The sequence below is a fragment of the Anabrus simplex genome, chromosome 1 (assembly GCF_040414725.1).
Source record: "Anabrus simplex isolate iqAnaSimp1 chromosome 1, ASM4041472v1, whole genome shotgun sequence".
Lineage (NCBI taxonomy): Eukaryota > Metazoa > Arthropoda > Insecta > Orthoptera > Tettigoniidae > Anabrus > Anabrus simplex.
Genome location: NC_090265.1, coordinates 1,767,351,221 through 1,767,366,759, shown reverse-complemented (window position 1 = coordinate 1,767,366,759; position 15,539 = coordinate 1,767,351,221). Strand labels below are relative to the sequence as shown.

Sequence of the window (15,539 nt, the reverse complement as noted above, 5' to 3'; positions counted from 1 at the left end):
TCAGGGCTGCCGGCAGTGGGGTTCGAACCGACTATCACCCGGATCAGAGCTCACAGCTGCGCGCTCCTAACCGCACAGCTAACTCACCCGGTTCTCTCTGTGCTACCATATCCTGTATTCAGCCATTTCTCCAAAATAATGTGTTAAAATTTTGCAAGTGTGAGATACTGTAACAACGGTGAGGTAGTTTTCACACTTGTCAGCACCTGCTTTCTTGGGGATAAAAATTGAATGGCACTTCTCCTGTATCATACATCTTGCACAGTAAATGGAATAAATTCACCATGCCAGATTCCGCTAACGCAGTCCGTAATTCTGAGGGTATGTCATCAATTTCGATGCTTTGTTCTTATTTAGCTCTTTTGGGCCTCAAAATTGGGTCTCCCATTTCATCAGCATCAACACCCTCTTCTTGTTCCAGAATCTTATCTGCTTCTTTCCCCCAATACAATTGTTGACCGTGTTCCTGCTATCTTTCTGCCTTGTCTTCTTTCCTTAGAAGTGATTTTCCACCTTAGCTCTTAATATTCATACACCTAGATTTCCTTTCACCGAGCTCGATAGCTGCAGTCGCTTAAGTGCGGCCAGTATCCAGTACTGACGCATCCCACTCTGAGGAGTCTAGTGTCAGACCTAAGACGAAGCGCTGGTTAATAGAGCAAACGCCGGAAAAGCCATCCATCTAATTTTTGATCTGATTTTTGATATGCTCTATTGGTGGAAAAGAATCTAAATCCCTCCATGGGAACTTAGAATTTCCATAGTAGGTTCGAACCCCACTGTCGGCAGCCCTGAAAATGGTTTTCCATGGCATTTTCACACCAGGCAAATGCTGGGGCTGTACCTTAATTAAGGCCACGGCCGCTTCCTTCCCACTCCTAGCCCTTTCCTCTCCCATCGTCGCCGTAAGACCTATCTGTGTCGGTGTGATGTAAAACAACTAGCAAAAAAAAAAATTTCCTTTCCCCAAAGGTTTCCTTGATTTTCCTACATGCAGCATCGATCTTTTCTACAACATTAAACATCCTTGCACTTCTCTTTGAGGAAATCTTAGCTTTCCTGCACTTTCTATCTACATTTTTTAATTGCCTGTATTCTTTTCTTCCCTCCTCATTTTCTGCATTCTTGTACTTTTGCCTTTTGTCAATAAGGTTTAGTACCTCCCCAGTTAACTACTTCATCCACTGGTCAATCTTGCCTTTCTTGTTAACTGTTCTTCAGCACCCATTTTGATCTCATTTTTCAAGACTGTTCACTTTTGACCTATTTTATTTCCTTCAAGCCTTTTCATTTAGTCCTTGTACAATACATTCCTTTAACCAATCCCTTTCTCTCTTTTCCTTCAACTTGTCTCAATCCAATCTTAAATTTCTGCAACTTCAGGCAGCATTTCATGACCACTAAGTTGTGGTCAGAGTCCACATGTGCTCCTGGAAAGGTCAGACTCATAACTACCATTAATTGGAAAGAGAGGGAGTCTTGTAGGAGATTCCACACTCAATGGCATTACTATCTGTTGGTCTGATTGAATTGTTCTCTTCTTCTACATGCATACTACCTCTTTACCCCTTGAAATTTTTCAGAATTCATCTTGAATGGCTTTTGTTTATGTAAACTTTTGTAATTGTTGTATGCATTCTCTTCGAGCTGCTTTACATCCTATGAACCATTATCTGCAGTTTATTTCACACTGAACTGTGTCCTGAATTTGTAATTGAGAATTCTTTCTTTCTTTCTTTCTTTCTTTCTTTCTTTCTTTCTTATATTTGTTGTAAATGTATTTCTCCTTAATTGCTATACATCTGCCTGTCTGTCTTTCTGACCTCTGCATGAATAAACTGGATGTAGATTTAATCATTTCTATGTACTATATCAGTATATCCTTTAATAATTGACTATTTTTCAGAGTGGACGATCCTTGTCGAAAAGTAGTGGTGGTGGCAAGAAGAGTGTTCCATCTTCACCAGTTTCCAGTCCTGACATGTTGACCCACCGTGCTACAAGGTAGACTTCATTAACTTCTCCATGTGGAATGACTAGTAATTATATAGCTAATTAGTGTCTGCTAATTACTGGCTTTACTAGTTAACATGTTAAATGTTCTGTGTATCCTATTTCTTTATAAAATTTTGCTCTTGTTATATAGTCTTTCTAATACCCAGGTGCACCATTCCCAGCAAACATCGGGTGTTACGAAACTGTCATTAACCTGTTGCACCATTGCTAATCCTTGGTTTTGTGACACTCATTTTTCACACTGTTATTCCCCTCGGAAGTAATTCAAAGTAGTATTAAGAAGGCAGTGATGAGTTTGAGTCATGTGTCTCAAATTATCTAGTTCCCAGTTGTTTACGTTTTTTCTGGAATCATCAGCTGTCTAGGATGAATATTATTTAAATTACAGTAGAAGTCCACTATAGCGAGTATGGCTTATAACGAGAACTCCGTTATAGCGACGACTTTTTTCTGTCCCTTCAAAATTCCTATATTAAACTGTGTATTGTCCTTCGGTTACAGCGAGAACCCTATCACTGGCGCATCCGTTATTACGAACGATTAAGCGCGCACGATTTTTTCCGTTACCGATATTTATGCACCCCAGCAATTATATTGCATGCGATCGATTACCTTCGGCATCGTTTCCTCGCTATGTGCACTAGCGATTTCTCTCGTCGACATTCGAAGGCGATGTCGGAGTCGATTAGTAATACCCGTTGACAGCTGTTCTGTAAAGAAAATTCGAAATGAAAGAGAACATATTTTCGTAATAAATGCGTAAAAAACGTGTCCGATAACGGTTGTTAACTCGTTAAAAATTAAGGCCGACTAAACGACCGCTTAATTTTGAGGCTAAATACTGCAGTTAAGTAAGAATGGAATACACCTCGAGATATGGCAGAGTGCTTAATTGATTTCAGAGGTTAGTTTATATTTTGTCGCGTCTGGTTAAATTACGGAAAGGCTATTATGAAAATGTATACCGAGAAAGTTATAATTCCTCTCTACTGGCGCTTGAAGTGTTGTTTTCATCATACGTATAGTACGGTTAAGTTAGGATACGTGACGCTGTTTGAATAAGAAAACTGAAACGTTCGCAACAAAATGCGATCGATCATCTTCGGTACAGTATAGTTTCCTCACTTTGTGCATTTGCGAGCTCTCTCGTTGACATTCAAAGGCGATGTTGGAGTTGATTAGTAATACCCATCAACTGCTGTTCTCTGAAGAAAATTCGAAATGAAAGAGGATAACACGATTTTGTGATAAATGCGAAAATAACGTGGCCGACAGCAGTTGTTAACTCGCTAAAAGTAAAGAGTATACGGAAATTAAGTAAGAATGCGATACACCTCAAGATATGGCTAAGTACATCATTGAGGATATTTCATATCTTCTCGCGTCTAGTTACGCCTATTTACATGTAAATTTTTCACGAGGAGGTTATTTCTCTACATGCGTTTCAAATATGTTTTCATGATAGGCTACATGTACGGTTAGGTTAGGTGACTCTGTTTGAAGAAGAAAGCTGAGGTGTTTGCCACAGAAATCTCTAGAGTGATACCGTATTTCTCCGAATCCAAACTTTTTTTTGCTTCTCAGAATCTCATGCGAAAACTCAAGGGTTGTTGCATTCGCGGCCTAACAGTAAGTTAATGGATACCACTGGCAACTACCGCGGTAACCACGCTGCTTCTTTTCACATGCGCACAGAACTCATTGACGACCGCTTCTTTACTACACATCGCTACCGGTTGTAAAGTGTACAGTGCCTGCGTGTTTCTCAAATCTGCAGAATGGCATCAAAATATGTGACCCTTCGAATTCTTAGAAGGACGCCAAATTTTAGTGCATTTGAAACTGGAATGCTAATTGACTTAGATTACTTCTTGCTGAAACAGGATTATTTCTATGAGTTGGGAACTCTAGTTGCCCACCTATTAATTGTAACAAGGACGCCACAGTCTCTCTCTCTCTCTTCATTCATCATCCTCAAGATTTTCTATATATACGATATGTGGTGCCAAATCCATTTTAACAATAACATCATGGCACTTTGGATGCACGCAATGTGAGGTTACATCGCTCACTCACGACCAGTAAACTTTTAAATCAGATCACGACACTTTTTATGCACATACTGTAATGGTGATGTTCAATCAGTACTGCATACTAATCTTAACCTATGGTATTGAAACCTGCACCCTCACTAAGAAAGACTCCTCAAGGCTGCAGGCATCCAAGATGAAGTTCCTTCGGTCCACAATTCAAAAGATCAAACTAGACAAGTTGAGGAATGATGTGGTTAGGAAGGAAGCTGGGATTGAGAAATCATTGTTAGATCAGGTCAGCATGTCCAGATTGGGGTGGTTTGGGCATGTAATTAGGATGGAGCCAACAAGGACAGCATATATTAACTTGGAGAGACATGTGGCAGGGAAACGGATGGTGGGAAGACCAAGAACCCACTGGAGGACATCATTAACAACAGAACATATCTCAGTAAGACAGAATGGAAGAGGCTCGCCAATAGTACCCGGGAAACTGGAACTGTAAAATGATGATGATAACTGTAATGTACAACTTACACGTGAGGTTATGTAGCGTATGTAGGCCTTTTAAGCATCGGTTAGCTGCTTAACCGCTCTCTCACGACCGGATAACTTTTAATCGCAGTAAAACATCACAAATGTCGAAACTGTGCTTGATGCAACAGAAATTCAACATAACCATTGTAAGCTATCCATTTGAGCACGGTAAGCCGTAATCGAGGTTGACGCACCCGGGCATTGGTGATAACTTATATAGGCCTACTGTGTATGTATAAAAAATTGTAAGAGGTTCTGTTACCAGTGTGTGTGTGTGTTATGTTCTTAATTTGTATGTTTCAATGTTAATTACAGGCCCACAATGTCCGAAAGTGACGACTCTTCTCTAAACAGTGTGGATCTCGATGCTGCTGTTTATGTGGATAGTGATACAGGATTGGAGAGCATGTCATCTGCTGAAACCACCCATAAGACATGCAGTCTGTGCATGGATGGCGAAAGCAGCAGTGCTCGCCAGATGGAGTCGCTGCGACAGGAGGTCACCAGGCTAAAGTGCGACAAGTTGGACCTCTTAAGGCAGAATGTGGTTAGTATAATATCAAGAACTTTCCCTTATTCCGAATTCATTACACTAAAAAAATCTGTGTTGGTAGCTGAGTGGTTAATGAATTAGTTTCTGGTTCTCAAGATCATGGCTTCAACCCCAGCCAAGATCAGTGTGGTTTTGAAGATGAGTAAATCTATACGTTGCTATGGTGTTCATGTCAGAATGTAAAAGAATCCTGGTGTACATTTTAAGGTGTCAACATAGCAAAATTCTCTCTCTTTTTCCATGTCTGCAAAAAGTTCCCAGTTTTGCCACTTGGAATGTTGACAATAGCATTGACTATGAAAGCAAATGAACATGTAGTTTTATGCGACTCTTGATACTGTGATTATAGCCATGGGACTGGTTTTAGTGTAGCAGGTTTTGAAGGTTTTAGAGAATACAGATTTTTATGTAGAGTTGGCAGTGAATCTTTGAGTACATTCAGAGCTAGTAAATATAATTTTGAACTGATGACACCAAAACTCCTAAAAAAAACTTAATGTAAAATTTTGAACCAGTCCTCTTGTACAAAATGTAATCCGGTGACCTTCCTGTTTGATATTCCATACCTCCCTTTAATGTATCGACTTATTTTCTAAATCATCTTCCTCAGCTTTGTCTGTAGTTTGCTGAAATGTAATTATTAGGTCAAGTATTTATCCCCTGTTTTTCTACAATGTCAGCTCTTCTCAGTGATCCAGTATCAGAGACATGTCAGACTTCTTCAAGGATATTGTATTTCTGAAGCTCTTTAAGAGAATGTGAAATCAGACTGATTTGAACCTGTGTTATCTGTTGTTTACAAATGATCTCACACTTACTACAAAAGCCAAGCACATGAGGGTAGGTTTCAAACTAGTTGCATTCACGGTAACAGGATACTTGATTCCTGCTAGGGACGCATCTCACTGCAACTCCATTACATTTCATTTTAATTGTGTTCATCCACTGTATGAAGAAAATCCATGTTTAGTCAAGGTCCAGTTATTAAATTTGTGCCACTATTAAGAGCTGTTTCCATGTTTCAAACACACTCATTGAACATGAATACAACAGTGAACATTACACTGAAAATGAAAATTCTTTTATGTTTCACAGAGTGCATATTTACATTGAGTTATTGCTGTCTGTATCTTAATAATAGTTCAATTTTCTCCTTGGTTTTCTCTTCTTTTCACATCTAAAATAATTTGTGTGTATGTTTGCAGACTTGTCAAAGGGACATCAAGCAATTGCGTGAGAAAGAGTTGCAACTACAATCAGATCTGGCTGCAGCCTCGAAGGAGATACTCCGTTTACGAGACCTTCTCAAAGACTATGGTAGTGGCGGTGAAGGGTCTCCAGTGTAACAAGTAGTGCAGTCTGTGTGTAGTGGCCAATTCATTCATATCCACTCATAATACCAATTCCTGAAACTCAGCGCTCTACATCTGTGTCATGAAGAATACTCGATAGAAGAGAATTTTATTTTTGTCAGTGAATTTCTCTTTGTGGTAAAATCATCAGTCATTGTTGCCACAAAATGGAAAACAGAGACAGATAGACAGTCAGACAAGCATATAGTCCAGTCAGTTGGAAAAATCTGTGCAATTTATGTAATACTGCTTCGGTGTGCAAGTAGCATTCTTCCACTACGTGATGCCGGCCTCGTCTCCAAGCTTCTTGACAACATCCTGCTATCTTATAAAGTCGGACATCTTAGTGTGCCTACTCTGCTTTCCTACCTGTTATTGCTTGGAGATCTAAAAAACGTTAAATACTGTTTGCCAGCAGTGAGGTGTGCTTCTTTCTTTCAGCTCACTTCAGTCTGGGCATTCTTATATGTACAAAGTGTTCTTGTTTGTGTATAGTGGTGATAATTTCACCAGTAAAATGAATAGTCTCATTTTTTGTTTAACCCTTGTAGAAAGACATAAAGAAAGTGAAAAAAGGATTTAATATTTTTATTATATAGTTATTTATTTATCACTGTTGATAATACTGAAAGAAAAGAAGAGAGGAATCTACGTAATCTCTCGTAGTTTTTTTGAGAAGGTCTATGTATATTGGTTAGGCTGACTAAAAGATCCTTTCAGAACACAATAAGTAAACGTTTGTTAACACTGACATGTGATTAAAATGTCTACAATAGAATCCACACATTAGACACTGTCCATATTTTGTAAGTTGATATTTACTGTAAACTTTAATTTTGAGCGACTTCTCTTGAATTAGAAGTTTGCTTGAGAACGATCGTGTTTTTTAATTTGGCAGAAAATATTCTTTGTTACATTACAAATGCATTTTTTGTCATCTGGGAGGCATGATAGTGTTCAGTTTCCTCTTTGAAACCTCTTAAATTGTTAAATTTATTTTGTACATACTGTAGTTGAAATGGAGTTTAGGCCTACTAATCCAAACATTTCATCTATGATATTCTTAAATATCATATGTCCGTTTTCTACAAAAAACGCAATTGTAGTTCTATTATGAAAGGTAAAAACTAAAAAGGATAGTGTAGTGACTTACACTCAACATGTACAGATTTTGTACCATCCATTGAAGTGCCCATGTATTCCATTGTATCCAAAATTGCCTGCTGTTGTTGTTCATCTCATGTTGAATTTATTTAAATTCCAACTCTGTTTCAGGTGGCAGAATGCTTTCAAGTGCATTTTTATAATTATCTCTCTCCTATTAAATGATGATTTATAGTACATTGAATTTAAAACCAGATAAATGTCATTTGTACAAACTGTAGTTCATCGAACACATTCATTTATTATTTTTAAGTGTATAAACATAATGTTCATATTTAATGTTCTAGCAAAACCTTTCTACATAGACCTTAATTTTGAGTTTAGTTTTGAGTGTTTATTATCCAAAATAAAAAAGTAACGATTTCATTTTTTATTTTGTTTTGATGAAAGACTGATTTTGTGTTGAATAACAATAAAATCTCATGAAGTATCATCACATATTTTAAACACTCAGCCAGTGATTGAACTCCACAAACCAATGTACCAAAGCTAACATTCCTTAAGTCAGACAGTGTGTCTTGCTTCTCAATGTAAATATGTTAAGTAAAGAGGAGCGATTGTTTTCATATATAAAACTACCAAATAAAAAATCATTTTAAAAAAGTATAATGATATTTTACAAAAAGAAAAGCAATGTCAGCCAGTTCGAATAGTTTAAGGAGAGATGACCTTAGGCAAGAAATTGAAAAATGTGATGTAAGATGTCATTGGATGCTTAGCTTCCCTGTAAATTGCACATGTATATAATTTAAACAGATTAAATTATGTAGCAACGTTATTTTCTTCATTTTGTGTGTTATTGGCCCATCTTATTCATACACCCCACCTTGTCCTAACTTTGTGAGGTAGACAGGATTTGAAGTACAAGGGAACAATTTCTTCATATATTTCTTTCCTTATATTTACATATATACTGGAATTGAGGCGATGGGTGCAATAACAACTTAAGTCTGAAAACAATGTTTGGAGAAAAACAATCCAAAGTTTTGAAACACTGTAAATATCCAAGTTTTTCATTTTTTTTATTTTTTTTTTTTTTTTTTTTTTTTTTTGCTAGGGGCTTTACGTCGCACCGACACAGATAGGTCTTATGGCGACGATGGGATAGGAAAGGCCTAGGAGTTGGAAGGAAGCGGCCGTGGCCTTAATTAAGGTACAGCCCCAGCATTTGCCTGGTGTGAAAATGGGAAACTACGGAAAACCATCTTCAGGGCTGCCGATCGTGGGGTTCGAACCCACGATCTCCCGGATGCAAGCCCACAGCCGCGCGCCTCTGCGCGCACGGCCAACTCGCCCGGTAGTTTTTCATTTATGGACATCTTAATTTATACTTCTAATTTAACGACAGTCCTTAACAATATTTCCATTGCACTGTGAATTTAAATTTCACAAGTTCTTAAATATTTTGATTTAAATGTGAGTTTACTTAAGTTGTTATTGCATAGACTGACAATCAGCCACCTTAAATTGGCATTTATGGGCAGTAGATTTGTTCAGAATAATTTAATACAGGAAAACAGCTACCCTGTACTGATTAATAAGTATATTTTTATAATAACATTATAATATATATGCAGTATATGTAGAATTTACAAAAAGATAAACTATTTTCTTAATAATGCACTTTTGAAAGAAATTTCGATCAGAGAATAATGATTAAATGATTTCATATACACTGGCATTGCGAGTAAAATGTATTCCTATAATAATAATACTAATAATATAGTCACAAAACAGGAGTTTATGAATGTTCATTCTCGAATGTTTTCCCGACGCTCACTGATTTCACTTTGCAGTTCACTTTCCTCTGCAATAGTCTCTTTCTCTAATATGTGCTTAAGTGCCTCTGCATTCTCCGGTTTTAAAAACTTGAGTAAAGAAAGAACATAATTTTTCTTTGTTAACTTCAAGCCTTTTTATCAATGAGGCCACAAAGAAAAGTGTCCTGCACTATCTTATCAGGCAGTTCCCAAAACAAATTAAACATTTCTTCCTATCTTTCTCTGGGAAAAAAATGTGTGGTAATTTCTCTTGCCACTAGTACTCACATAGCTGTCACTACAATTCCTCTTGGCTTTGTTCTGACGTTTCCAAGAGTCTCGTTGAAGTAATCTCTTCTTTCCTTTATTCTGCATTGTTCGTTCATTCGTTCATTCTGCCTCCTGATCACACATCTTTACAAAATAAAACTACCAAATCCACATGCAACAGTCACAAAACAACACTCACTTATTCCTGCGCTTGTGCGATACCGCCGCGTCGAAGCGCATAAGTCAGCCCAGCTATTTGCTGGAAGAACGACTTGCTACACAGCTGTATATAATGCAAGCTCCTGCCATCTAGCATTGACATAATGAAATAATATTTGGAGGATAGATGAAGAACATAATGGGGATTATAAAAATGCATTCGCCAGAAAAACGACTTGAGTAGACTTAAGTGGTTATTGCACCCATTGCCTCAATTTCATTTGATCCTTTCCATACATTTTCTTCTATAAAGTTAAGCGTGTGTTCCTAGTTTACATTGGATAAATAAAAAATGGAGTGTTTACTCATCAGAGTATCATTGTATTCCACATTATTCATCCAGGACTCTTATCCTTACTATTTTCTGGGCCACCTTTTGGACAGACTAAAGCAGAAGTAACGTCATTGCCTAGTCACACTCGCCTTGGTTGCCAAATGAACTGGCTTGCAATTGAAATTGTACTGCAGCACTACGACACAGCACATTGTACCTTGAGCACATTTAAAAGAATGAATGCATTAGTTGAGTCCCATACCGTCACTTACTTGCTGCATCTTAAAATAATTCATTTACTGTATTAAATTATTTATTAACCATAATTTCACACCTAAAGTATTGCAAATTAGTTCCTTTGCCATGCATAATGAACATTACATACATTGTTACGGAGTTATCCGTGGTAGTTAGAGGTGAAAGAAGGTGCTGGGATGAATAGGTCTCAATCTACGAAATTAAAGTTAATTTAAAATTTCACAAGGTTATATTTTCTTTTCAAGATCAAGAAATAACAAATATAACAGGTACTCAGTAGCCTAGCAACAAATCGAGAATGTACAATTACAGTGTTACAGGATTTGGGCTCCGAGAGCCAGACACACAATTCTTGAGCAATTAGCCCAACATTACTCGTATACAAGATTCAACCAAGGGGCAGAAGACCCCAATCATGCTCAAGAGCACTTGCTCCCAATTACATAGTAAAAGCCTCCTCGAGGCACACAGAAACAATTTTTTTTTGGAAGAGCAACCCGCTCTCAAAGTTCCAGCCTATCAAAGGCCACACCAAATTCCACCTTCAAGCTGTCCTCTAAGGACATAAACACAGGGGTAAAAATACCCAACCTACTGAGGCCGATTTAGTAAATAAACAGGAAAATTACAAGGCCCCAAAATACAAACTTGAGTGGAGGCGTAACTGGCACTCCGAATATACTTAATTAAAACCTAATTTGGCTTTAGGCCGCTTATGCAAGGGCTAATCCCATACTAAAGAGGTGACACGATAGGAAAACTATTACATTATGAAATGAAGAAAAATGGTTGGGAAAACGTAGTCACCTCAAAATAATATGAAAGGGAGCTCGAGAGGGTTAGGCACTCTCTATCCCAATTTGTAGTTACAGAGGCAGAATTTAAATCAAGAGTCTTTTACATTTTAGAGGAAAGTTACATGGTAGAAGGTTTCGAACCCGCCCCGAGGGTTAAACTGCTGAGCTGGCAAGAAAATAAGTTATAAGACGGCCATTACCTGGTGGTTGAACTGCTGCCCGAAGAAAGAGGCGCTTCCCACCCCCTGCTACATAATTTACACACTGATAGCTGTTACTGAAGTGGCGCAGAGACCAGAAAATCAGCAGTTTATATACCCTTGCGGAGATGGACAGCAGACAATGGTATGAATATAAATGGGATGGAAAGTTAAGTTTTAAGTTTCACCAAGACATAAACTCCTCTCAGTTTTAATTATTGTGTTGATGGGGTGATAGTACCTCATAGGGAACAATATAAGTACATAGGTGTTGGTATAAGGAATGATCTTCATTGGAGTAATCATATTAATAAGGATGTTAAGAAAGGTTATAGATCTCTTCACATGCTTTGAGAGTATTTAGGGGTAAAGGATGTAAAGGAGAGAACGTATAAGTCTCTGGTAAGACCTCAGTTAGAGTATGGCTCCAGTGTACTGGACGCTCACCAGGACTACTTGATACGAGAACTAGAAAAATTCTAAGGAAAGCAGCTCGATTTGTTCTGGGTGATTTCCGACAAAGGAATAGTGTTAGGAAAATGTTGCAAACTTTGGGTTGGGAAGACTTGGAGTAAGGAGACAAGATGTTTGACTATGTGGTATGTTTCTAGCAGTGGTGAGTTGGTGTGGAATTTTTTACAAATTGTCAAATTGTGTTTAATTATCCTCCTAATCAATATGTAATATACGTCTGGTTAAGATGAGCTTTCTATTAGACATGTTTCAACCCAAACATAGGGTCATCCTCAGTATAATAATCAAAAAACATCAGACACACGATTGTATATAGTGCGTGTTAAGGTTTTTCATTAAAAAGATCAAGTGGACCATCTAACGTAAGTTATTTTCATCATCGAAAACCTGGCTTAAATGCTTCCTGTTAGTCACATTTTTTAAAATTCTTAATTTGGTTTTCATTATCCACATTACATATTATAAATCAGACAGTTCATCTTCACTAGCAACTCACATAAAGTTAGCCTCTCACTTAACACAATAATTGAGAGTCAACTGTGTACAGATATGTTTGAACTGCATCAATGGACAATGAGGAAGTGACAACAAAAAGACCTCCAGCATAAAAACTTTTATAATGATCATCACCTCATTTTTTAATTTCATCACAATTTTTAAATCAATCAATCAATCAATCAATCAATCACTACTGATCTGCACTGAGGGCAGGTGACAGATTCCCTATCTGTTGTTTTCCTAGACTTTTCTGAAATGATTGCAAAGTGTGAAAATTTATTGAACATCTCCCTTAGTAAACTATTCAAATCCCTAACTCCCCTTCCTATAAACAAATATTTGCCTCAATTTGTCCTCTTGAATTCCAACTTTACCTTCATATGGTGATCTTTCTTTCTTTTAAAGACACCACCCAAGCTCATTCATCTATCCATTCACCATAGAAGTAATTAGCCTATTCCTGTTTTTGCTTTTTTGACTTTAATGAGATTAATTTTTCTGAATATTCTTTCACAGTCAGGTTTCGAGTGAGGGAATGACAAAACAGAGAGTATAAATTCTGGAAGTGCGGGAAACGCAGGCGACCAAGAATGAGTTAGCTGGAAAATTTATAATGTCCAATAACGGACCATTAAATTGGTATATAAATTCACACTCACCAAAAGTGTTTTTCACCTCTTGTAACTTAGCCCAAAAGTAATCCATTTCAGAGCTGGCTTTAATATCATTATTGACGTTGACAAAGTGTAATTTCCTCCAGTCATCGTCAATCTGCTGAAGACATGATCCATTGATTACAGTACAGGCACGAGACCATGAAGTAACTCAGAAAGAATAGAGCCCATTCTTGGTAAATTCCCATTGGGAATCTCATTATTCAAAAAGCCTCTCCCTCTCTTTCCTACTTGTCATCTATGATAGAACATAACAAAAATCTATGCATTTTAAGGGGAAAACAAGACAAAATTTACGATATGTCATAGGATCATACAATAGGCGTGGGTTGGATTGTATGATAGTACACAGCATCAAATTATCGTACATGTACGATCCAGATAGTATGGTTGGCAACGATGACGTAGCAGATGTACAAGCTATTCCAAGCAGGACCATGGACACTAACCACTGTCGGCGCTTCCACAACGAGGTAGAAACTCTTGCTCATGTCCTCGGTTACTGCTCACATGGAGAAGCTCTACGAAATACAAGTCATCATAAAATACGATCTGCCACTGCTCAAGCATTACGGGACTCAGGCTTTACATTCTTCGAAGAGGTTCAGGCAGCACTCACCGAATTGATATGATAGCCTTCAAAGACCACCAAAAGGGCTTTACAATAGATCTGATGATAAGTTTCAAAACATTGGAAACATAACCCAATAAGGTATATGAGAAAGGAGCTGTTCCCCTGGAAGATGACGGATTCGCACCCTCCCAGTGGCATGATGAAGAAGGCATCGGGATTCATCAGACCATGCAACGCTCTGTGCCAAAGTCCAAGGACGATGGTCACATGCCCATTTCAGTCATAGTTGCCGATGTAGTGGTTGTTAACATCCTTAGGAGTGTAATATTTGTAATACCGGTAACAAAGTTTTTATTCTAATCCACCTGTTCGGTGCACTGTGTGTTCAGACACACATTTGTACTCTGCCCAGCATTAAAGTTTGATATTAGTTCCAACACAGTTCACTGCCTGTCCTATTTTACCAGTCTGCCCAGCCTACAACGTCCAACATTTTGATGCTGTTATCCTTCACAACTGTTAATTTACAGCCAACGGCTGATGTGTTGGTGTCCATATTATCAATGAACATTGTTTTTCTCATTGACTATCCCTAATGTAATATGTCAGTATTATTTCTTAGTAATTACAATTTAATTACAAATCAGATACCTGATTTATGCCTTGAGGTAGTACTGTGACTGATGATGCCTTCAATGAAAGACGAAACATGTCTCATATGGAAATAAAGATAAATTCCTAATTGTTTAAAATTTTAATGTATTGAATAGGTGATATCATAAACCAATTAGCATCCTACATATAGTATCTTCAATACTGATCCATAATGATATTTATCACTTGCAAAGTAGTGCAGTTTCCGAAATGCTCATGCCGAGCCTCTGGGCCATCACAATCTGCTCTCGGTCAAACTCGGATAGATTGTGCCCCTTCCGCATTCTACACGTGGACAGCATGCTCACTGATACTACATACACTGTGCATGTCTGACTAGCAGTCATTCCTCATCAGGTGATGCTGCTATCCCTTGGATGGGTTTACATAAATAGTAGGTAGGTGGTCATAATGTTCTGGCTGATCAGTGTTTGTCGAATATGCTTACCAACATTATGTAATCAACTCACAATTACTTTGAAAATCTGTCTTGTTTTTTGTATGCTTTGTCTTCAGGGGCAATCTTGAGTTGGGGAAAGTCAAAAATAAGTAAATAAATAAATAAATAAATAAAGGAACAAGATCCAACTGATGGCCCATGAAATGTTGGCAAGAGAATGCTCTATAGAGTCATTAACAGACCACTAGGTCAAGTACATGTATGCATGAAGATGATCATCCTCACTTCTTTCCATATATGTATTCCAGTCTTGATCATCCTTTCTGCTTTCTAGTGGACATTACCTCCGTCAACACCCAGTTTAGTTTTTAACTGTGCCAATGACTATTATTTTAGACATGATACTTTTTGGCTTATGCCGTGTCAAGAAAATAAGGTGAAATTCTTTACGTTTCACAGAGAACTGTGCTCTGCGTCATCAGAAGAAAATCTCAACTGTCCAAGAGAAAGGCTTCTTTAACAATGACTTTTTGAAATTAGATGATATAATAGAAGTGGAAATGGTACGTTCATTCATCACCGAATGGCTCCTTGGAGGTGACACAGTGCTGGCATTCGAAGCGGAAGCTGACCGAACCATCAGAATCAGTCTAAGAGAGTCCCTTAACATGTGTACATAACATATGACATTGACACAAGTCTGGAATGAAACATCTGGCAATGAGGAACGTACGAATTTGGAAAACACTGAGACAAAATGACACTAGTGAAGGGACAGGGAAGGGAACTACCTACGTAAATCCTTAATGGCTGGCAACCAGGTATTACTTCA

At 37.8% G+C, this 15,539-nt stretch overlaps 1 protein-coding gene across 3 annotated transcripts in view; it reads left to right on the top strand.

Annotated features, from left to right (window-relative positions):
* RapGAP1 (Rap GTPase activating protein 1) overlaps positions 1-8,433 on the top strand; it is a 486,157-nt gene extending 477,724 nt beyond the window's left edge. For all 3 annotated transcript variants that reach the window (XM_067138544.2, XM_067138543.2, XM_067138545.2), the window contains 3 exons: positions 1,907-2,004; positions 4,902-5,133; positions 6,345-8,433. In XM_067138544.2, coding sequence (XP_066994645.2) covers positions 1,907-2,004; positions 4,902-5,133; positions 6,345-6,485 — 471 coding nt within the window. In that variant the 3' untranslated portion in view covers positions 6,486-8,433. The remainder of the gene's footprint in view (positions 1-1,906; positions 2,005-4,901; positions 5,134-6,344) is intronic.
* Positions 8,434-15,539: the final 7,106 nt, after the last annotated feature.